Genomic DNA, 24080 nt, shown 5'->3' with positions numbered 1-24080 from the left:
AACCTTTTCCTCTTTTTGTTTATTTTCAGGCAAATATTAAGGGAAAACAGCTGTCTTCAGACTCTTCTTCAGCACCTTAAATCACACAGTCTGACGATAGTGAGCAATGCCTGTGGGACGCTGTGGAACCTCTCTGCTCGGAATGCAAAAGATCAAGAGGCATTATGGGATATGGGTGCAGTTAGCATGCTGAAGAACCTCATTCACTCCAAGCACAAGATGATAGCTATGGGAAGTGCCGCTGCTTTGAGAAACCTCATGGCAAATCGGCCTGCCAAGTATAAGGATGCCAACATCATGTCTCCTGGATCCAGTTTACCGTCCCTGCATGTAAGAAAACAGAAAGCACTAATTGAAGAACTAGATGCACAGCACCTCTCTGAAACCTTCGATAACATTGACAACTTGAGCCCAAAAGCCTCCCATAGGGCCAAGCTAAAACATAAGCATAACGTCTATGGCGATTATGATGGTGTCTGTCGACCTGATGGCTATAACCCCAATGGAGTCTGTGTTCGTTCACCTTATATGAACACCCCAGTGCTCTCAAGCCCATCATCTCGAGACAACAGAGGAAATGGAGAAAGTGTCCGAGCCGAGAGGGACAGAAGTCTAGATCGAGAGCGAAGGGGTTTCCATTCCGATGCTGAGGCTGCCAAGCGAATGGTGCAAATTCCCACGACTGCAGCTCAAATTGCGGTAGTTATGGAGGAAGTGCAGAGCATGCACTTAAGTATGGATGATAGAACCGCAGGATCCACACCAGACCCTCACATTGTGCAAGACGACATGATCCGACACCAAACTGCTGTTCATGGTCACCAGAATATGTACAGCTACAACAAAACTGACCCTTCAGGCAGACCGTGCCCAAAGCCCAAACTGGAGTACAGAGCTTCTAATGACAGTCTGAATAGTGTCAACAGCACTGATGGCTATGGAAAGAGAGGTCAAATGAAGCCCTCAGTGGATTCCTATTCAGAAGATGATGAAGGCAAATGCTGTGTCTACAGAAAATATCCTGCAGACCTTGCCCATAAGATACACAATGCAAATCATATGGAAGATGACAATGGAGATCTGGACACACCTATTAACTATAGTTTGAAGTATTCTGATGAACAGCTCAACTCTGGTCGACAAAGCCCAAGCCAGAATGAAAGGTGGGCAAGGCCTAAGCTCCTTGATGATGAAATGAAGCGGCCAGATCAGAAACCACCGAGATCGCAAAGCCCAGGATACCCCATGTACACTGAATCTGGCAGTGAAGGAGAAGATAAACTAAAAAAGTACCAGCCCAGGTTTGTTCAACAGGACCTGCCTGGATTTAGGTCAAGGGGCTCAAATGAACAAATTAACAGTGGGTCAAATCATGGACTTAACAAAAAGATCTCTCAAACTATCTGCACTGTGGATGACTATGCCGATGACAAACCAACAAACTACAGCGAGTGCTATTCAGAGGAAGAGCAGCTTGATGAGCAAACTCCAAACTACAGAATGAAATACAATGAGGATCATCATGTAGAACAACCTATTGATTACAGTTTGAAGTACTCTGATGCTTCCTCTAAGAAGGCCATGTTTAGTCATTCAAAGCCATCTTCTACCCAAGGTTCTGTCAAAGATCATTTGAGCCAAGATACTTCCTCCTCTGTGGCTTCTTTAAAGAACCAGGGTAGGCAAAAGCAGCTCCATCCTTCGTCTGCTCAAAGCAGAGCAGGACCAACGAGAGCAGTTCAGAAGAACCCAGCATGCAAGACTTCCACAATAAATCAAGAAACATTGCAGACGTATTGTGTGGAGGACACACCCATTTGTTTCTCACGTGGTAGCTCTTTATCATCATTGTCCTCAGAGGAAGATGAAATGGAGAGCTGCAAACGTAACGCCAACTCAGCCAATAACTACACAAATCTACCTATGTCAGAAAAAGAATCCACTAGTAACATTGCATCTGACCAACGCACAACTGACAGCCAATCATCAGGCCATTATGTTCGCTTCAAGCCTCCACGACATCACTTGGGACATGGAGATGCTTCAAGGCATCACAAAACAGTGGAATTTTCATCAGGTGCTAAATCACCATCCAAAAGTGGTGCCCAAACACCAAAAAGTCCTCCTGAACATTATGTACAAGAGACTCCGCTCATGTTCAGCAGATGCACATCTGTCAGCTCCCTTGACAGTTTTGAGAGTCATTCCATTTCAAGTTCTGTGCAGAGTGAGCCGTGCAGTGGGATGGTAAGTGGGATTATCAGTCCAAGTGATCTGCCTGATAGCCCTGGACAAACAATGCCACCAAGTCGCAGCAAGACACCACCACCTCCACCACCACGATCCACGTCAGTAAAACAAAAAGTTACTGTGCCGCCCCATTCTGAAAAACGTGAATTAGCTCCAAGACATGCAGTTGTAAGTGCTGCTGTACAGAAAGTGCAGGTTTTACCAGATAATGATACTCTTTTACATTTTGCCACAGAAAGCACTCCAGATGGCTTCTCTTGCGCTTCGAGTCTTAGTGCACTAAGTTTAGATGAACCCTTTATTCAGAAAGATGTTGAGCTGAAGATAATGCCCCCAGTTCATGAGGATGACCATACTAATGAAGCAGAGCTTGAGAAAGAAGACATACAAGAGCCCAAGGTTCAAGAGAAACCACCATCAACAACTGAACCTGGAAAAGATATCTTGGATGACTCGGATGATGATGACGACATAGAGATTCTAGAGGCTTGTATAAACTCAGCAATGCCAACAAAATCATCAAGAAAAACAAAAAAACAATCACCCTCAAGCACCTCTAGAATACCCCCGCCCGTGGCTCGCAAACCAAGTCAGCTCCCCGTTTATAAATTGTTGCCACCACAAAACAGAGGACAACAGCTGAAACATGTTGCCCTAACACACTGTGAAGACATGCCCCGGGTGTACTGTGTTGAGGGAACACCCATTAACTTTTCCACAGCAACATCTCTCAGTGACCTCACGATTGATTCACCCCCAAATGAGTTGGCGGGTATTGAAAGTTCAGCTCCCCATGCAGAAGTATCTGGTCAAAGGCGAGACACTCTGCCAGAGGGGAAAAGTGCAGAGGCTAAAGATATAGGTTTATCACCTCCCATGCAGTCTCCCTTGGCTGAGAACGAAGGGGACGATATTCTTGCAGAGTGTATCAATTCGGCAATGCCCAAAGGCAAAATTCACAAGCCATTTAGAGTGCAGAAGATGCCTGAACAGGCTCAGCATCCGTCCACTGCCACTGGCAACCTAGTTCAGCAAGACTTGGAAAAGAAAAAGCCAACTTCTCCTGTAAAACCTATGCCACAAAGCAGTGAGTACAGAACAAGGATGTTCAAACGGCCAGAGGCTCCTAATAGCTTGTCAGAAGCAGCATCATATCCAGATAAACACAAAGAAATGGAAAAGCAAGAGTCCAAAGTAGTCACAAGAGAGTTTGCTGATAAGCCTGTTAATCCCGAGGTGAGAACACGTCCTGGGTTTGCCTTTGATTCTCCGCATCATTACACACCAATTGAGGGCACACCTTATTGCTTCTCTCGCAATGATTCACTGAGTTCACTTGACTTTGAGGATGACGATCTTGATTTGTCTAAAGAGAAAGCTGAGCTGCGAAAAGATAAAGAGCAAAGAAAAGTTCCCCCTTTGAAGTGCAGTGCAGAACAGCCAGTAAACACCAACAGAGTATCAGCATTTCAGACAGCTCCAACAAAACCCCTTCAAAAACCAGGTTTTCCACAAGCACCCAAAGAAAATACAGTTGCAGTGTGCGATGAAAAGCAAAAGTTTTCCATTGAAGACACACCTGTATGTTTTTCAAGAAACTCATCCCTTAGCTCATTAAGTGACATTGACCAAGAAAACAACAACAAAGATTGCTCACACAAAGATGATGCAACTCAGATGGAAGTGCCCAGGCCACAAGCCTCTGGTTATGCGCCAAAGGCCTTTCATGTTGAGGACACCCCTGTGTGCTTCTCTAGAAATAGTTCTCTTAGCTCCCTCAGTATTGATTCTGAAGATGACCTTCTCCAAGAATGCATCAGTTCTGCAATGCCAAAGAAAAAGAAACAGCCATCAAGAAGTAAGATTAAGGAACCAGGGGATAAGGAAGAAAAGAGCATGTTGGCTGATGGTATTTTAGCAGAGGAACCAGATCTTATATTAGATCTCACAGACACACATAGCCCTTTTTCTGAGCAAGCCTTGTCACCAGACTCTGAATCATTTGATTGGAAAGCCATTCAAGAGGGTGCCAATTCTATAGTTAGCAGTCTACATCAGGCTGCAGCGAGTCTCTCCAGACAAGGTTCCTCTGATTCAGACTCTATTCTGTCTCTCAAATCGGGCATTTCCATTGGATCACCTTTCCACCTCCCTTTAAATCAGGAGGACAATAAGCCTGCTACAAATAAAGGGCCAAGAATACTAAAACCTGGTGAGAAAAGCACTTTAGAGTCCAAAAGTAAAGAGGAAGAATCTAAGAGCCTGAAAGGAGGAAAGAAAGTGTATAAAAGTCTAATCACAGGAAAGCCCAGACCCAGTCTTGAAAGCATGTCCTCTCAGCACAGACAAGCTCAAGCTCCTGTGATCTCCAGAGGGAGGACAATGATTCATCTTCCTGGTGTGAGGAGCAGCTCTCCTAGCACCAGTCCGGTACCCAAAAAAACCCCTCCACGTGGCCAAATGTCAAAACCACCATCCCAAGCACCTGGTCCTGGAAACTCTCCAAGAACCATGAAAATCCCAGCAAGTTCTGAACCTAGTCCTGCCAGGGACCCAGCATCATCTCAAGGAGGGTCAAGTAAAACTTCCTCTCGATCTGGGTCTAGAGACTCCACACCTTCTAGACCAGTTCAGCAATCTCTAACAATGCCCATGCAGTCCTCTGGTCGTGCCTCAGTTTCACCTGGTAGGAATGGTTTGAGCCCATCTAGCAAATTAACCCAGCTGCCTCGCACTGCCTCCCCCAGTGCTGCTTCAGCAAAATCTTTTGGATCTGGACGCATGGCTTACACTTCTCCAGGGAGGCAACTGGGCCAGCAAACACCAACAAAGCAGAGTGGTTTGCCAAGAAGTACCAGTGGAATTCCTAGAAGTGAATCTGCCTCAAAAAGTCTAAACCAGTGTGGAGCCTCTGGCCCTTCAAAGAAGGCAGAGTTGTCCAGGATGTCATCTACCAAATCCAGTGGGAGTGAGTCTGACCGGTCCGAGAAGCCTGGACTTGTTCGTCAGTCAACATTTATCAAAGAAGCCCCTAGTCCAACACTAAAAAGAAAATTAGAGGAGTCTGCATCTTTCGAGTCCTTGTCTCCTTCGTCTCCAAGCCAGTCACAGACACCAGTATCTAGTCCATCCTTACCTGACATGTCACTTAGTCTACCCTACCAGGGAAGTGGTTGGAGAAAGTCCCCTCATAGTCAGAACTCTGCAGAGAATGGTGATGGAAAGTCACTCCGAAGGCATGACATCTCCCGATCCCATTCAGAAAGCCCTTCCAGGCTCCCAATCAACAGGACGGGGACATGGAAAAGGGAGCACAGCAAACATTCATCATCTCTCCCAAGAGTAGGCACTTGGAAAAGAACCGGCAGCAGCTCTTCCATTCTCTCTGCTTCGTCTGAGTCCAGTGAAAAGGGAAGAAGCGAGGATGAACGGCAACCCGCTAATCCTCCTCAAAAATCAGGTAAAGAGGGGGGCCTCGAACGCAAAGGAACATGGAGGAAAATGAAAGACGGCGAAAGCTCATATGCACCTTCTATGACATTAGACTTACCAGATCCAACTGGTGATGCTGCTCATTCAATGGGTGCTGCTATGTCCAAGACAGAAGATGTCTGGGTGAGAATTGAAGACTGTCCCATAAACAATCCAAGGTCTAGTAAGTCACCCACAGCAAACACACCTCCTGTTATTGACAGTCAATCAAACAAAGGGTTACCTTGTGACAGGGACTCAAGCGAATCGCACTCAAAACAGCCACTAGCAAGTGAGAATGGAGCTATGGGCCACCTGGGTTCAGAAAAAAATCTGAATTTACTCCGGAGTAGCGAGTCTCTTGATAAAAAAGTCACTGATATCAAGCCTGCACCAAGTAACCCAAACATTGGCACAGAGGTCCATGAATTCCCTGTTGCTGAACGCGCACCTTTTAGCTCAACTAACTCTAGCAAACACAGTTCCCCTAGTGGAGCCTTGGCTGCTAGGGTAAGTCCTTTTAATTACACACCAAGCCCCAGAAAGAGTACTGCTGACAGCACAACTCCAAGACCATCCCAGATCCCAACACCTATTTCAAGCAATGCAAAAAAGAGAGACACTAAAGGAGACGCGACTGAAAGTGGGTCTTACATTGTCACTTCCGTCTAAGTTTGGACTTAGAAAACCAGAGAACACTTATTACAGACTGGCCTCGTTTATAATTTGTTTTGTGTTTTTGTGGAAAAACCTCTGTGGAGGCCACTTTCTTAGAACTTCTTGTTGTTGCACCCTGTATTAAGAAACTTATTCTTGCTGGTTGATTGCTGTTTAAGCTAATGTTGGAGGTAGGGAGCAGTAGGGAGGGCGAAAATATTTGACAATTTGTACTGTACAGATTTGATTATGTATATATATATAATTTAACCACACATCAGTGTCCTGTATTTACCTTGACTTTACAAGAATATTGACTAATGATGGACTATTTGGGATGCTGTTAAACTTTTGGTGGAATTCAATACTAATGCATTTAATTTTTTAGAACAAACAGTAAACCTGTATTAATTCAAATGTTAAACACATTCTTACTGTTGCATATTGTATGTTACATAATGGATTTTCTCCTTGCATGAACCGATTCAGTGGTATAGTATTTCCTATAAAGATAAACATTTCTGTGGACATATGACCTGTACTGATAGCTGTAGTGTAACATTTTACACTTGTGTGTGTGTTTTTTTGAAAGCAAGAAATAACCCTCGGAACTGTTGAATGACGTTGACGGTTGACAATAGATTATATTAAAAAAACATAGTTCCATTGCTCTGCTATTTGTGTATAGTTGTTGCCAGATGAGGCGGGTGTCTTCAATGAAACAATAGTCTTGGAAGGACTGAAGTAATGTTTGATAATTAAATTATTCCTATAGGTTTTGGTGTTGGTATCTTTTTAAAAGCTCATTTGCTTCCACTTTTATTTAGTACTTAAGCACATAATTAGATTAAACTGTTTTGCCAAAACCATGGTGTAAATAATCACATTTTATTTGAGTTTTTAAATTTTTATTTTTCTCATGCAATAAAGTGGGCAAATCAATGTTTACAAAATATTTCCAATAAAAAAGTATTAAATTACACAAATGGTATCATTTTTGTGACTATGGCCTGGTTGTTTATTATAGACATTTTTTAATTTTACGCATCTGTTAATGTGGAAAATTTTTTTTTTTTTTTTTGTACCCAGTTTTTTTGTTGGAAAGAAAAAATAAGTAATCCCAATAAATGATGTGATCTCACATTTTTTGGGCTTTCTCTTTTTCTTCACATCAATTGAGTTAAAGAATTGTAAACTCTTGGGTGGTTTAATGTAAACCAATTACTCATCCAATTTGGTAAGGCAGATAAATATCTAAATTCCTTCATGATTCACTTGTAGTCAGCTCTCAGGAATGCAGTACTTTCCAACAGTCATGACTATAACCAGCCATCATTTTGTAAATGCACGTAGACGCTTTATGATGCTACTGCCATATATAGTTCATTTAGTAAATATAGGACACATTTCATTTTAGGGCTGTCTGGTGTTGGCAGACCTTTTCACAGCAATGATAAGCAGGCAAATAAGCACTGGTCATGTTACTTTTGCTGTTTACCAAGCTGTGGATATTCACAGCTTCTTCATGCTTCTCCAGAATGTGAGAGGCTGCATCAGAAGATCAGAACTCCTTCAGTTTGTGCTACAAGAACAGCATTCTTGACAGAATACTGAAAAAGATATTTTGGTAAAAAGGAAATGTATTCATGCACTTACCCTAAGAGTTCTTTGTAGTTGTTTCATCAAATCAGCAGGACTTCCTTCTATTTCCTGTGATTCCGCATTAAAGGGGTAAGCGGGGCAAGTATCGCTAGTGAGTACAGAGCAGCTGGGGAGGTGAGTACAAGTTTTGTAAGACATTTATATCGGATCTGTAAAACTCAAGTGTGATTCAAACCATATCAACATATAAGTGACTATTTAGAACAAATTGAAATATGTTAATAATAAAAATTCATTGTATTGTTTAATAATGTTGAATGTTGCTTGTTAATTTCCTCATTTGGATAAAAGCATCTGCTAAATGAATACATGAAATATTTGACTCCGACAATGTGATATTTACAGGATTAACAGAGCACTTTGGACAGCAGCAACTCAAGCAAAATGAACCAGGCGTTTACAGACGATTACATCAATGAATCCTCAGGTTTAAATGATAGTCTGTGGTGTTTCAATGAAAGTGAGACACACTCTGTGTCTCCAGAGGTGAAAGAGTCCATGAGGACACTTTCTCTGGTCATCTACTGCCTGACGTTCCTCCTTGGAGTTCCCGGAAACATGTTTGTTGTGTACATTGCTGGAATGAAGATGAAGAGGACGGTTAATACAATATGGTTTCTCAATCTAGCGACTGCCGACCTGCTGTGCTGCCTTTCCATACCCTTCAGTGTGGCACAGATCCTCCTTAACCATCACTGGCCGTATGGATCCGTCATGTGCAAGATTCTCCCCTCTGTTATAGTCATTACCATGTTTGCCAGCGTTTTCACCTTGAACTTGATTAGTCTGGATCGGTTTACTCAGGTGATCACACCGGTTTGGGCTCAGAATCATCGTAATTTGTTGCTTGCACGGCTGTCCTGTGCAGCAGCCTGGGTCTTGGCTTTGGTGCTCAGTTTGCCCTTTATGCTATTAAGACAAACTTTCACTGAGTTTAACGACACACTTTGCACATTTCATGCTGATGAAGAAGTTGATTCCAGCCTTTCAGCATCTGGGACGTTAAGCGTCATCAGATTTGTGTTTGGCTTTTTGATTCCTCTCGTATGCATCACAACATGCTACGGATTCATCGCACGCAAGTTAGGCAGGAGTACTTTTCACTCTGGACGAGCGGTTCGCATCATGTTGGCTGTAATTGTGGCCTTTTTTCTCTGCTGGCTGCCGTATCACATAGTAGATTTGATAGCAATGTACGGAGAGAACTCGAGTTCCTCTGTGGCTTCGGCAGTGGATCCATTGGCCGTCTCTTTGGCGTATGTCAACAGCTGCCTGAACCCCGTTCTGTATGTTTTCATGGGGCAGGATTTTAAAAGTAAGGTCAAACTTTCCCTAAGACGTGTTTTTGAAAGAGCTTTCTCTGAGGAGGGAACACAAGAGTCACGATCCACACAGTCACAACAAATGCACTCAGTGTAGTGAAGATATGTGTAGAACTCATTTATCTAAAACCTATGCACTTTTAAACAAAACTCATTGCACTTGCTTTAATATTTTATTTAATGCAGTGACATGTAGACATTTTTTAGTGCGACTTACAAATTATATTTGGTGTTTTCTGATTAGATATCATTTGCATTTTTCTCAGAATAGTTTTCTAGACCAAATACTCCTGTGAAATATCTTGAAAAAATTTAGTTCCTTTCTTAATTCTTTGAAAAACTGAAACTTAAGATATACAATAAGGCTTACTTTAGCACTTTTCAACAGGAAGTGTCCACTCTGCTTTTCATCTTTGTCAGGAAATTATGAAATTCATTAAGTGCATCTAAAATCATCTGTTTTAAGATTTTTTTTTTCCTGATTAACAATGCTCAATTTTTGTTGCGTTGTTTTTATTCACTTTTACTTGAATGAATCATGACGATGAGATTTCTTGTGTACAGCTTGCAGTCTGTAATACTGATGCTATTGTTAGGCAGATGCAGTATTTTGAGGAAGTTAATGGTGTGCCTATTGATGGCATGTGCTCTACAGGCTGAACACTCATCGTGAATAAAATAGGCTACATATACATCAATATTCTGTCTTAAATGCAAAGGTCCAGTGTCTGTTTATACGATAGGCTACATAAACTAGCTACTAATGCTATACTATTACTTTGTGTGTGTGTAACATCAATCGAGATTTTAATATTTTACTGTTTACCGCATTATTTTTTATCAAGATTGCCTTCAATTTAAGAAGTATTTGTTTAAAGTTAGAATTACTGGAATGATCATTAAACATTCAGATTGACTTTTAATTTGGACAAAAGATTATTCAGTACTATGTATACCCCCCTGGGACCCAGGCATAAACTTTTGTCCTCTGTAGAGGACATTATATTTTAGTTATTATATTTATTTTGAATTATATTTATTTTGAATTTCTCTGAGACCGTACATGCCACAGTTTGAAGTCTGGATCTCCTGTACAGTGCAGGTTTGATCATAAACACTCCCTCTCCTTGGTCTTTAAATATGACTGATATTGACAGAATGATCACATTTAGCACTCTTAGGGAAATATAATGTTTTGTAATTATCATTTAAATCGGACTAATTTTCAAAATGTTTCTCGTAAATAAACATCTCAGGAAAATGTTAAGGGGATTCAAATCGGAATATGACTTATGAAACAGGGCATAATTTTCATGCATGTCTTCTGTAGAGGACACCAGGACAAACGGCTGTTAATCAGGCATTTTGGGGAAACACAACAAGAAATTATTGATCAATGTTCCTATGAAATATGAGATATTCTTATGAAAATGTTGCCAAGTTATTACTCCCATTACACTCTAAAAAACACTGGGTTAAAAACAACCCAATTTGGGTTATTTTTAACCCAAGGGCTGGGTAAATATAGGACAGAAAACATTTTGGGTTAATTTTACCCAGCAAATTGGGTTGATTAATTGTTACTATAATACTAGCTTATTTATTACTTCATACATGAAATAATGTTTACAGATGAACTTTTCTCTAAACTTTTGTAAAATACTCCACACAACCACTGGTTTGCATGATACCTTCCTTTATTTTCCTTTATTTATATCATTTACAGCATTGTTTATATCATTTTTAATACGTAGGCTATACATATTGCCTATATTTAAACTCGTTTAACAAACATTAGAAGTAAAAATGAAACATTAAACAGAAATTGGATTTACCGATGGCGCTTAGAACTGCTCTCTCCTGAAGAGGATGCAAAATCCCCGTGATTATTAACTCAACTGCTGGGTTACGTCTGACCCGGGATCTGAGTAACACTAAAACTACCCAAACACTGAAAAAAAAGGCTCAATCCAGCATTTGGGTTAAAAAACAACCCAGGATTTTTTTTTTTTGAGTGTATTACACTTCTTTTTTCATTATGGTTTGCCCCAAGAACACATTAATATACAAATTAGATGCAATGTATGGACACATTGTATAGAATGGGAATAACAATTTATGGACATTTTATGAACATAAAGTTAAATAGTATATCAAATCATTCTGTTATATCTTTCATAACATAGTTGAGAATCATCTTTGTTCAAAATGTGGCTAAAAATAGCCTGAAACCTAAAAACTGATTGGTGAATAAATTTTTATTTTTATTTATTTTTTTTAAACATTGTTTTTGCCTGTACATGCCTTATCATTACTTTTTTAAAATTTTTAAATAACTTAATCCTGGCGTCCTCTACAAAGGATATAGAATAAAATATGAATAAAAAAATCTTTTTTTTTTTCAAAAATGTTTTTCTCCATTTGTTTATTATGCCCTGAACAATGCAGTGACATAAAAAAAATAAAACATTTTTACAAAACTCCCCCCCGGCTCTCAGGAGGATATTTGGGCTTTATGGAAGACTTGATTTTGATTAGTCTGTGGCGTCATTCTTTGGCCAAATATTTAACAAGGCCAAACTGTCGGCTATAACTGATCATTGTCTCAGTCAAATATTGTATTTTCCTACATGGCCTTTCAAATGTCTCATATCACTCCACACTCTCCCTTCTCACATAATAAAACTATTTAAACCCAAATCATATTTCATGTCATTTCATTTCATAGTTTATTTGTAAGTAGCTTTGTATTGGTCTTGATCAACGTTTTGGTATTTAGTTTGTGTATATATAAATAACAGATTGACTGTATATTGTCCCTTATTTCTGCAGAAAGGCCTACTTTCACTTAAATGTCTGTTGTATGAATAGTAGTTTCCTCTACAATCAAGTGTAAATTTAGCTTAAATATGATCCTTACGAAAATTAACCATAGTTTTATTATAGTAAATGTTTAGTAATCATGTGATCATGTGTTTTTTGTTTGTTTTTTGGATTGCCATTTGTATAACCACAGTTTTACCACAAATACAATGGTTAAACTATGGTTAATTTGTGGTTACCATGGTTTAACTACAATGTTTTTTGTTTTTTTACTTGTTATTGTTATTATAAATTGTCATTTATTTTTTTTAGTCTGTGACAGACTTTGATACAGTGTTGACATTACGAGTAAATGCACAAAAAGTCTTATGTTGACTAATTAACTTAACTTAACTTTATTTATTTATTTTTAATTAAATTTGACATCCCCCACCACTGGAGAAAATCATGATGACATTTTGGATTCAGACCTTTGGATTTCAACATTCAGCACACTGTAAGTAGTTTGTGTCACTGCTTTCAACACAAGACTTTCATAGAACAGAAGCATAAATAAGCAGTCACTTTTTAGGATGTTTTGCTGACTCTTTTTCAGAAGAAACCCCTTATCTCAGTAATTTCCACTTTAAACATGCTCCTCTTTTTAATACTACATGTAACAGGGTGTCACTGCACTCTCAGCAGTAATAGGTTAAAGTTGATTCATAATGTGTTTTAAGCAGCCTGCAACTGGTCACCATTTCTTTTAAATCCATTTTAAACACAACTTTGCCGTCTCTAGTTCATTTAAATGGACTTGCAGTGTAAAAGTACCAATATTCCACAGTCTCTCAATTAATAATATGAGCTCATAAATGCATAATATTTATAAAGGAATTAATAAAATGTTGTTTTAAATGGTGTTAGATTGGGTTTAGCATGTCAGACCAACATTTTTCAAAATATCTTCTTTTGTGTTCAACAGAAGAAAGAAACTCATACAGATTTGGAGGGTGAGTAAATGACGACAGCATTTTCATTCTGGAAGTGAACTACTCCTTTAAGACATTTCATCCCTCACACATTTCTCTTTACCCACGATGACGTCACAAGAAATCAGCAGAGATTTGGATAAAAGCATTTAAAAATCTTAATGCTTGAAAATCTCCCACTGAATACAAATTCAAACTGCCAACAATGTTGAGATCATGAATGAAATTTAAAATGAGACTGCAGATTTCATAATCCCCGATATCACTGCAAAATGAATTACTAACATCAACTGACAACTGTAATTCATATATCCAACTTTATCTGCTTATTATAATCAGATAGGCTCAAGCAAAATACAAAATCGCAACTGGTTGATCATTTATATTGAAGAAGAGGACAGCAGCTTGTAAGTGTTTTGTTTCTTTACTCATTAGATTTTGGTTGTCATTGCAAGAAATGTGTTTTCATAGGGCAGGTTTTTTTTAAAGTAAGGTAAACTTTCTCTAAGACGTGTTTTTGAAAGAGCGTCACAACAACAAATGCACATTATAATATTTTCATAATATATGTTTCAGAATAATATTATTTTCAGAATAATTGTCTAAATCAAATACTCTTGTCAAGTATCTTAACAAAAATTATTTATTTTAAAACTGAAACTTAATATAGGCCTATGCAAAACAACATGGCACAAATAGCTTATCTTAGCACATTTTGGCAGTTTTTAATTTCTTAATTAGCAATTCTCAATTAAATTTATTATGAAACTGTGCATCCTCTGTTGAATTTCGCCAAATGGTGAGTGGACTAGTTTACGTCAATTATGTAAACATCAAGATTAGCTAAAGGGTTTTACAGTTTTAAAGGGATAGTTCACCCAAAAATGAAAATTAGCCAGTGTTTTACTCACCCAAGCATCCTAGGTGTATGTGACTTTCTTCTTTCAGACGAACATAAAAACATTTACCTCTTATCGTGACATAGGCAAAAAAAATTTTGGGCCCCCCCTTCCTTATTAATAGGCCCCAGCAAACAAAAATATTTCGTAATCAGTGGAAACCGTTACAGTGTTTTCTATCGCAATAAGCGCTTGCATTCAGTCAATAAAAATCGAATGTCTTCATTTGTTTGAGAATATGGAGAAAGACTATTCCATTTATTGATTCCAGCGTCGTGGCCACATTACCACTTCGGGATTGCATTATTTCTCTAATAATTTTAACGGCCTGGTGTCACAACCACACCTCAAGATATTGTTCAGATGATTTGTTTCAAGATAAACCTTCCGTTGCAAATTCCAAAACGTCATTTTAGAGCTAATAACAAAGGCTTGGGCCATTGATATGCAGGCTATTGCAGTTATTAGAGAGAGAGAGAGAGAGAGAGAGAGATTAAGCGCGTGTGAATACGTGCGTCTGTGCGTCTCTCAGCAGTGTTCAGCTGCAGCATCTACTAATAGCGAATCTTTAAGTTGAACTGCTTCAAGAACCTCGCTACTGAGAAATGTCATTTTACTGATAAATTCGCAGGGAAGCGCTGGTGACAAGTTTCTGTTCGCGTCTCCGCGTGTGCGCGCGAGTGTGTTTCTGTACTGTGCGTGCGTCTGTGAGAGAGAACGGGAGAAAGAATTTATGTACGTGATTTTCATACATAAAAAAAGGTGGAAAACATGGAAATACTTTGTCATTTTTTACCCTATTGTTTGTTATATTTATTTGTTCTATGTCTTCTGGTGTTTTTGTTCTTTTACTGTTGTAGATAGCCCATAGTATAACAAAAATATTATATATCTTTTCATTGTGTGGGAGAATAAAGGCCTCCTGAAGCGAATCCATGCGTTTTCATAAGAAAAATACCCATATTTCAAACGTAATAAACACTTTTCTCTGAAGCAAAGTTTCCTTACTTTAGCAAAGGAAAACCAGTCTCCTCTTGGCTTATATTGAAATCCTCCGACATTCTTCTTTACAAATCTTTGGTTTGTACTTCTAATTCGTGACCGGTGTTTTGTTTTGTTCTCTCTCCGTCACTAATCACGCAACGCAGACGTCTTACGCTACCACCTTGTTCATTTAAATGGGGAGTCATCTCAATTATCACCAGTAAAATATGGAGTGCCACAAGGATCTGTCCTAGGTACTCTGCTATTTTCGATGCAATGATTTGTATCGTGAAAAGCGCTGTACAAATAAACTTGACTTGACTTGACTTATGTCATCCGCCGGAATGCCTTCCGCGTATGACAGATACCGGAAGTGAGAGAAAAGTGTTTATTACGTTTGAAATATGGGTATTTTTCTTATGAAACCGCATGGATTTGCTACAGGAGGCCTTTATTCAGCCCCCAGAGCTGTGTGAGGCATGTTTTATTATGGATGCGCGCACTTTATTTGACGTCTTGTGGACTGTTCAATGAAACACCCACTGACTGCAATGATAGAGCTTGGAATAGCCAGGACAATTTTTAATATAACTCCGATATGATTCGTCTGAAAGAAGAAAGTCACATACACCTAGGATGCGTCGAGGGTGAGTAAAACACAGGCTAATTTTCATTTTTGGTGAACTAACCCTTCAATGAACGTGTATTAGATCTCAGGTCCTGCAACTGGTAACCATTTCTTTTCAGTTCTTCATTTTAATCACTATTTTCCCATCCCTATTCATTTTAAACGCTCCTGCAGTGTACTAAACCTAGCAATATTACATAGTCTTTCAATTAATATGATCTCATAAATGCATAATATTTATTTAAAAATAAGCAAAATGCTCTTTAAAATAGTTTTAGGTGAGGGGGTTTGGCATGTCACCCCACAGCATGTCAACTTCCCAAAAGCATTAAAACGAAACCAAAAATAGTTCTCATCAGCCATGAAAGTTAGAGACTTGATTGTCATCACTCTTTTACAGAGGCAAGAGTTGTTTAACTTTGCTCAAATAAAAGAGTGTACATCAACAATCTTCTATTGGCTGTCAAAAGTGTTTCATCTGTTGGTTTATACGCCATAAAACATGTTAATTACTTGGCCTATAAAAAAATAACATTTCTTTTTATTGACCACATTGTACAAATCTTATCATTATGCTTTGTAATTTCTGTGACTGTTTAGTGGTTAATCTAGTCAGATGGACGTGTTTATCTGCTCAACACATTTAATCTCTCACACAAGCGGCTTCCTCACCACTTCTGCTCCATTAGACATAACATGACTCTTTATTTGTGCTGAAAATGGCAGCATTGATTTGGATAAAAGGGTTTACAAATATGTTTGAAAATCTCCCAATGACATGTTAAAAGCCATTCAAACTCAAACCACCAACAAACTGTTTTGCATAAAGCATTTAAAATTCAGAATGAAACATTGCAGATTTAATAACCCGCAATAACCTAAAATTATGACTGTTATACATATACTCACATAAAGCAGTACTATATAGGAAATCTCAATTGATTGATCATTTATATCCTCACCCAATGTAAACTATCCTTGTCCAGCTCTCTATACTATAAATACATATTAAATACAATATTAAATTACAAACAAACAATAATATATTATAAATTATCCTTATGAATTTCTGTAAACAATTGTACATAAAAATGCTATGTAAATAAAATTGACTTGCAATTGGTTGACTTCATTTCTGCATTTATTTACATGTTAAATTGCTATTTTAGTCTAACATCAGTATTTTTTCAATGTATGAATTTCCTTGTGCGATGAGAAGGCTTAACCAGCTTTACAGAGTTGGTCATGATGCTTCACAGCTCAACCATGTTTGAAATGTTGCTGAAGCATGATGACGTAATAAAATAGAAGCGGTATAAAGTTAGAGAAGAAAACATTTACCAGAATAATTGTCTAGATCAAATACTCTTGTCAAGTATCTTAACAAAAATTATTTATTTTAAAACTGAAACTTAATATAGGCCTATGCAAAACAACATGCCACAAATAGCTTATCTTAGCACATTTTGGCAGGAAACATCTAATCCTTTGCTTTTTTTTTTTTTTTTGGTCAGGAAGTTAAGAAACTCTCATTTAGTGCAAAATAATCTGCAGAGAAGGAATTTAGTTTTATGTTAGAATGTTTTTCATTTCTTAATTGGCAATTCTCAATTAAATTTATTATGAAACTGTGCATCCTCTGTTGAATTTCGCCAAATGGTGAGTGGACTAGTTTACGTCAATTATGTAAACATCAAGATTAGCTAAAGGGTTTTACAGTTTTAAAGGGTTAGTTCACCCAAAAATGAAAATTAGCCGGTGTTTTACTCACCCAAGCATCCTAGGTGTATGTGACTTTCTTCTTTCAGATGAACAGGGCCGGATTTACCTCTTATCGTGACATAGGCAAAACAATTTTTTGGGCCCCCCCTTCCTTCACTAGCTTTAAATACGTATGCAACTTCGCTGACTTAACGAATGCATCAAAGAGACCAACTGGACACAAACTAAGGCCTGGGACACACTAGACGATTTTCAAATCTTGTGAGGTAAAGTTTATAGCTATGGTAGCCAACATACTCATGATTCATAAAGAGTAGGTGACGCTCACTCTCATTGGCTATCGCGGGTATCATGTCAGAGGCAGCCTGATCATGAGTCGTAAATATCAAACATACATATCCAGTTGGGTCAGACTTGAGAGTATGTTCGTTACATTGTTTTAACCACTTGAGGTCCTTCTACTAATGTTAGCATCCTCTCAGTCCATGCTTTACTAATGCAGCATCTAGTTAAAATAATCACATTTTATTGCTTTGCAGCCTGAAATGAAGAAGGACACAGTTTTTGTTTTATCCAGCTGTATTTACTCCATACAACTTGCAACATCCAAGTGAAAGATAAAACACTAACATGTTAGAAGAAAATAAAAACCAGAATCACTGAGTTGGAAAAAGCATCACCACCTACTATAAACCACTTGTAAACTGTAGCTAATCACCTTCTGGAATAACACAGAAAGCCATCTGGCTTTCAACTGTGATCAGCTGTGCTCATTTTGATCAGCTGAGCATGAAAAGAGCTTTCCTGGAGCATTTCAGTTCTTAGTAGTGCAACTGAAGCAAACAATCAACTATTAGTGGCAAGACATTGTCAAAAGATCTCCGGTATAAAGTTGTGGACTGACACAAGTCAAGAGATGAAGACAAAAATATTTCAAAGGCTTTATCAATGCCTAGAAGCACAGCGAGGTCTATTATTAAGAAGTGAAAGGTATTTGGTAAAACACAGACCCTCCCTGGAGGCTCCATTGCCACGAGACAGAAAAACAGAGACCCCTCCATTTAAAGTGATTGGCATAGACTTTGCAGGTCTGCTGTATGTGAAGAGCGATCGTGCGCAGTGTTGCCAATTTAGTTACTTTGTAGCTAGATTTAGCGACTTCCCCACCCCTTTTGAGACTTTTTCCAAAACTTTAGGGACAAATATAGCAACTTCTTGGACAAACCTTATCTAAGTTCTCATCTTGCCCACTGATCTACATTCATCTTTATATAGATCAGTGAATTTGCCATCTAGTGACATTTAGCTACCAGTTTTAGCTACTTTCAGTTTAAAGCAGTAGGCAACACTGATCGTGTGCTATGCAAGGCTTATGTTGCTCTGTCCACATGCACTAATAGTGAGAATGTTTAGTATGTTTAGTGTTTAATTCATTGTTTTTCAATAATAACCACGGAAAGTTTATATAGTCGTTTATTGGGCTGTTCAGCTTTAAGAAATGCTGTGCAGTACTGAGAGCACGCTAGAAGGAAGAGAACCGAGTGAACAGCAGTATGTGTGTGTGTGCTGCTTAAGTGAACTCATCCCTGTGTAATCCTGCACCAAACTTCAGTAAACCGTTCTTTTGTTGTGCAAATCTAGCCTTGTGTTTTGCTCCTTGAGTGTAAGGTTTTGCTAATTGTTGGAAAAGTTTAATTTTAGTGTGTAAGCAATCGTAAAAAACTGTAATTCGTCGTCAGTGCTGATTATTGCCTGCTAAACAGAGAAGACACGACATATAGAAAATCTTAACTGATCATTTAAATAATGTGAACTATTCTTAGCTCTTTCTATTATAAATACATGTTATATACTATTTTACATTGCAGAATACAATTTTATAATATAAATGAACATTATGAATTCAAACAAGTTGTGGATAACCACAGCTGTAATTACTCTGTGCTTTTCTTGTGATTTTTCTCTTTAAAAGAGGAAAGAGAGTGTGGGAGATTGCATCATCAAAAGTTTTCTCAGAAATCTTTTAGTTTGTGTCACATGAAAAGAATATTGATGCAGTCACCCTAAGAGTTCTTTGTAGTTTTTTCATCAAGTCAGTAGAACTTTCTTCCATTGCTGTCATTCTCCTTCATAGTGGTAAGCAGGTTAAGTATTGCTAGTAAATACAGAGCAGCTGTTGAGGTCAGAACAAGTTTGTAAGGCATTGATTTCTGATCTGTAAAAATCGAGTATGATTAAAAAAATATTAACATTGACATACAAGTGATTGCATAGTGAATGATTTGAATTAAATGTATGGAGTAATATATTTATTTAAATGCAAATTTGATTGTTTAATATTGATTAGTTGTCTGTAAAATTTCTTGTTTTTTTTCTTATTTGTAAGTGACTTTGGAAAAAAAAATCTTATGAATGAATAAATTAAATAAATGTATGATAATATGTGATATTTACAGGATAAACAGAGCACTTTGGACAGCAGCAACTCAAGCAAAATGAACCTGTCATATGAAGATTTTTATGACTATTATGACTATTTCTATGAAGATGATTGTCTGGATTGTTTTAATGCAGAGCTGAGGAAATCTACAAGAGTGAGTTCTCTGGTCTTCTACTACCTGGCCTTTATCCTCGGTGTTCCTGGAAATGCATTTGTCGTGTATGTTGCTGGATTGAAGATGAAGAGGACTGCTAATACAGTAGGGTTTCTCAATCTAGCCATTGCCGACCTCTTGTGCTGCCTTTCCACTCTTTACTATGTGGCAGAGAACTCTCTCGAAGAAAACTGGCCGTATGAATCTGTCTTCATGTGCAAGATTCTCCCCTTCGTTATGCTCATCACCATGTTTGCCAGTGTTTTCACCTTGAACTTGATTAGTCTGGATCGGTTTACTCGGGTGATCACACCGGTTTGGGCTCAGAATCATCGCAGCCTGTTCATTGCACGACTGTCCTGCGCAGCGGCCTGGATTCTGGCTTTATTTCTCAGTCTGCCTTTTATGATGTTAAGAGAGACTCTGGACGAGCGACTCGCATCATGTTGGCTGTAATTGTGGCCTTTGTTCTCTGCTGGCTGCCGTATCACATAGTGCATTTGATAATAATATATGGAGAGGAATCAAGTGTCCTGGTGGCTTTGGCAGTGGATCCGTTGGCCGTCTCTTTGGCGTATTTCAACAGCTGCCTGAACCCCATTTTCATTGGGCAGGATTTTAAGAGCAATGTTAAACTTTCTCTAAGACGTGTTTTTGAAAGAGTTTTCTCTGAGGAGAGAATACATGCGTCACAATAAATTAGGGGTTGCACCGACTAATCGACTAGTCAACCAATGGGATGCTACATTTTATTCTTTCCGACAACAAAGCACTTGAATACGACAAGCTCGTAATCACAACTTCACAAGTGGGAAATAGGAAATTTCTGATAGCACGTGAAGGCACCATTTGTTTTAAACAGCTTATTGTATAAGTAAGTTAAACGCCGTTCTAATCTAATGTGCTGCTGCACTGTACCATACACACATAGGCTACAGACAGTAGCTCGTTTTTTTTGTAGAAATTATATTATCTTGCTGTATGTGTGTCGTTTTCTTTAAGTTTTCTGACTAAAAGCAATCAAAAAGCCATTTTAAAGTGGTTAAGCAAATAATAATTATAATAATAATCGGCAGGGATCCCAGACCAATACAATTAGTGTGCCTCCTCTATTTTAAAACCCACGAGTCGCCACTGCGTTCACGTGCTATCGGAACTATTGTAAATAGGAGTTTCCTAATAGGAAATTAGACGTGAACGCCTCTCAAGTCGTATTTACTACTGGGAAATTCTGAATTTTTTGATACCAGAGTTTCCGAGTTGGGCGGGTCATAATCTTTAAACATGGTGGAGGGGACAACCATTGCTGCTGTCAATGCTGTTCTCACAACAACTACATCCCTTTGTCTTGTCGCTAAAGTAGTGTATTTATAGGCTATATATGAACGATCATTCATAGCATATTGTATGTTTTATACGCAGTGAAATAAGCATGTATTTGACCGAAATTCCAGAATTGTCAGCAAACTGCATATGTAGCGCGGTGAGTGTTTATATGATTGTCAACCAATGGGATGCTACATTTTATTCTTTCCGACAACAAAGCACTTGAATACGACAAGCTCGTAATCACGACTTCTCAAGTGGGAAATAGGACATTTCCGATAGCACGTGAAGGCACCATTAATCTCTCACACAAGCGGCTTCCTCACCACTTCTGCTCCATTAGACATAACATGACTCTTTATTTGTGCTGAAAATGGCAGCATTGATTTGGATAAAAGGGTTTACAAATATGTTTGAAAATCTCCCAATGACATGTTAAAAGCCATTCAAACTCAAACAACCAGCAAACTATTTGGCATAAAGATTTTAAAATTCAGAATGAAACATTGCAGATTTAATAAAATAGGACATTTCCGATAGCACGTGAAGGCACCATTAATCTCTCACACAAGCGGCTTCCTCACCACTTCTGCTCCATTAGACATAACATGACTCTTTATTTGTGCTGAAAATGGCAGCATTGATTTGGATAAAAGGGTTTAAAAATATGTTTGAAAATCTCCCAATGACATGTTAAAAGCCATTCAAACTCAAACCACCAACAAACTATTTGGCATAAAGCATTTAAAATTCAGAATGAAACTTTGCAGATTTAATAACCCGCAATAACCTAAAATGATGACTGTTATACATATACTCACATAAAGCAGTACTATATAGGAAATCTCAATTGATTGATCATTTATATCCTCATCCAATGTAAACTATCCTTGTCCAGCTCTCTATACTATAAATATATATTAAATACAATATTAAATTACAAACAAACAATAATATATTATAAATTATCCTTATGAATTTCTGTAAACAATTGTACATAAAAATGCTATGTAAATAAAATTGACTTGCAATTGGTTGACTTCATTTCTGCATTTATTTACATGTTAAATTGCTATTTTAGTCTAACATCAGTATTTTGTGTATAACCTTGTGCGATAAGCAGGCTTAACCAGCTTTACAGAGTTGGTCATGATGCTTCACAGCTCAACCATGTTTGAAATGTTGCTGAAGCATGATGACGTAATAAAATAGAAGCGGTATAAAGTCTTGAACATTAGAGAAGAAAACATTTACCAGAATAATTGTGAATCGAATCATCACAACGTGAGTCATGATTACTTACCTAGAGTTATTTATATGATTTTTTGTACTTTTAAGTAATGCTAACATAGCATGTTGCATGTTTGTAATCATAATTCAGCTTTGCCGATAATAGAAATGCATTGCTCATATAATCATTTAGCTATAAAAGTTTCTTATCTGACACTTTAAATATGATTTATGATTTTATATTGGCAAAATGTGATATTAGCAGGATAAACAAGGCACTTCAGCTCAAACACTGCAATGGGGAATTATTTAGAAATGTTGGAAAATCCGATGAGAGTGAGTTTTCTGGTCTTCTACTACCTGACCTTGATCCTCTGTGTTCCTGGAAATGCATTTGTCGTGTATGTTGCTGGATTGAAGATGAAGAGGACTGCTAATACAGTAGGGTTTCTCAATCTAGCCATTGCCGACCTCTTGTGCTGCCTTTCCACTCTTTACTATGTGATCGAGAGCGATTTTTATGATTACTTGACGTATGCATCCATCATGTGCAAGATTCTCCCCTTCGTTATGCTCATCACCATGTTTGCCAGTGTTTTCACCTTGAACTTGATTAGTCTGGATCGGTTTACTCGGGTGATCACACCGGTTTGGGCTCAGAATCATCGCAGCCTGTTCATTGCACGACTGTCCTGCGCAGCGGCCTGGATTCTGGCTTTATTTCTCAGTCTGCCTTTTATGATGTTAAGAGAGACTTTGACAGTAAATAATAAAACATACTGCATGCATTATCAACCTGATTTAGACCGTTATAAAATGTATAGAAGGTTAAGCGTCATCAGATTTGTGTTTGGGTTTTTGATTCCTCTCATATGCATCACAACATGCTACGGATTCATCGCACGCAAGTTAGGCAGGAGTACTTTTCACTCTGGACGAGCGACTCGCATCATGTTGGCTGTAATTGTGGCCTTTTTTCTCTGCTGGCTGCCGTATCACATAGTAGATTTGATAATAATATATGGAGGGCAATCAAGTGTCTTAGCTTTGGCAGTGGATCCGTTGGCCGTCTCTTTGGCGTATTTCAACAGCTGCCTGAACCCCGTTCTGTATGTTTTCATGAGGATTTCAAGAGCATCATTAAACTTTCTCTAAGACGTGTTTTTGAAAGAGTTTTCTCTGAGGAGTGAACACAAATGACACAAACCACTCAGTCACAGCAAACCCACTCACTGTAGTGAAGATATGAACTCCATCAGTTTTCTGATCGAATTGTATTACTATTCTAAAACTATTTCATTATTTCTTTTCAAAAGTCATCAAGTCAAACTCAGCAAGTCATCTAACTTTTATTCATGATTCCTGTTTTTTTTTTTCTCTCTCTCTCTCTCTCTCTATATATATATATATATTTTCAGTGTTTTGTGATGATCTGTTGCCAAAGTTTAACATCAGCATGATGGAATACTATGCTTTATTATTTTTTTGGTTGTAATCATCTTAGAAAAAGCTTGTAATATTTCACTAATAGTGGCATGTGG

At 38.1% G+C, this 24080-nt stretch overlaps 4 protein-coding genes across 9 annotated transcripts in view; all 4 read left to right on the top strand.

Moving 5' to 3' along the window:
• The window catches only part of LOC107709670 (adenomatous polyposis coli protein-like), a 55655-nt gene extending 48912 nt beyond the window's left edge, over positions 1–6743 (top strand). For all 6 annotated transcript variants that reach the window (XM_016514256.1, XM_016514251.1, XM_016514254.1 and 3 more), the window contains one exon: positions 30–6743. In XM_016514256.1, coding sequence (XP_016369742.1) covers positions 30–6393 — 6364 coding nt within the window. In that variant the 3' untranslated portion in view covers positions 6394–6743. The remainder of the gene's footprint in view (positions 1–29) is intronic.
• A 1681-nt stretch (positions 6744–8424) lies between these two features.
• Positions 8425–9459, top strand: LOC107709662 (C3a anaphylatoxin chemotactic receptor-like). The gene has a single exon (XM_016514245.1). It carries the CDS (start codon positions 8425–8427, stop codon positions 9457–9459), a length of 1035 nt encoding a protein of 344 aa, XP_016369731.1.
• Positions 9460–19884: 10425 nt separating this feature from the next.
• Positions 19885–20439, top strand: LOC107709661 (C3a anaphylatoxin chemotactic receptor-like). Its single transcript, XM_016514244.1, has one exon. The coding sequence runs from the start codon at positions 19885–19887 to the stop codon at positions 20437–20439; it is 555 nt and encodes a 184-aa protein (XP_016369730.1).
• A 2430-nt stretch (positions 20440–22869) lies between these two features.
• Positions 22870–23694, top strand: LOC107709669 (C3a anaphylatoxin chemotactic receptor-like). The gene has a single exon (XM_016514250.1). It carries the CDS (start codon positions 22870–22872, stop codon positions 23692–23694), a length of 825 nt encoding a protein of 274 aa, XP_016369736.1.
• The last annotated feature ends 386 nt before the right edge of the window (positions 23695–24080 follow it).

This window comes from Sinocyclocheilus rhinocerous, unplaced genomic scaffold (assembly GCF_001515625.1).
Source record: "Sinocyclocheilus rhinocerous isolate Xijiao unplaced genomic scaffold, SAMN03320098_v1.1 scaffold3220, whole genome shotgun sequence".
Taxonomy (NCBI): Eukaryota; Metazoa; Chordata; class Actinopteri; order Cypriniformes; family Cyprinidae; genus Sinocyclocheilus; species Sinocyclocheilus rhinocerous.
Note: the sequence above shows the minus strand (reverse complement) of the source record. Positions and strands in the feature narration are given on the sequence as shown.

What these genes read in the sequence shown, in the direction of transcription:
- LOC107709662 (XM_016514245.1), top strand. Translation starts at nt 8,425, where the DNA reads ATGAACCAGGCGTTTACAGACGATTACATCAATGAATCCTCAGGTTTA.
- LOC107709661 (XM_016514244.1), top strand. Translation starts at nt 19,885, where the DNA reads ATGAACCTGTCATATGAAGATTTTTATGACTATTATGACTATTTCTAT.
- LOC107709669 (XM_016514250.1), top strand. Translation starts at nt 22,870, where the DNA reads ATGAGAGTGAGTTTTCTGGTCTTCTACTACCTGACCTTGATCCTCTGT.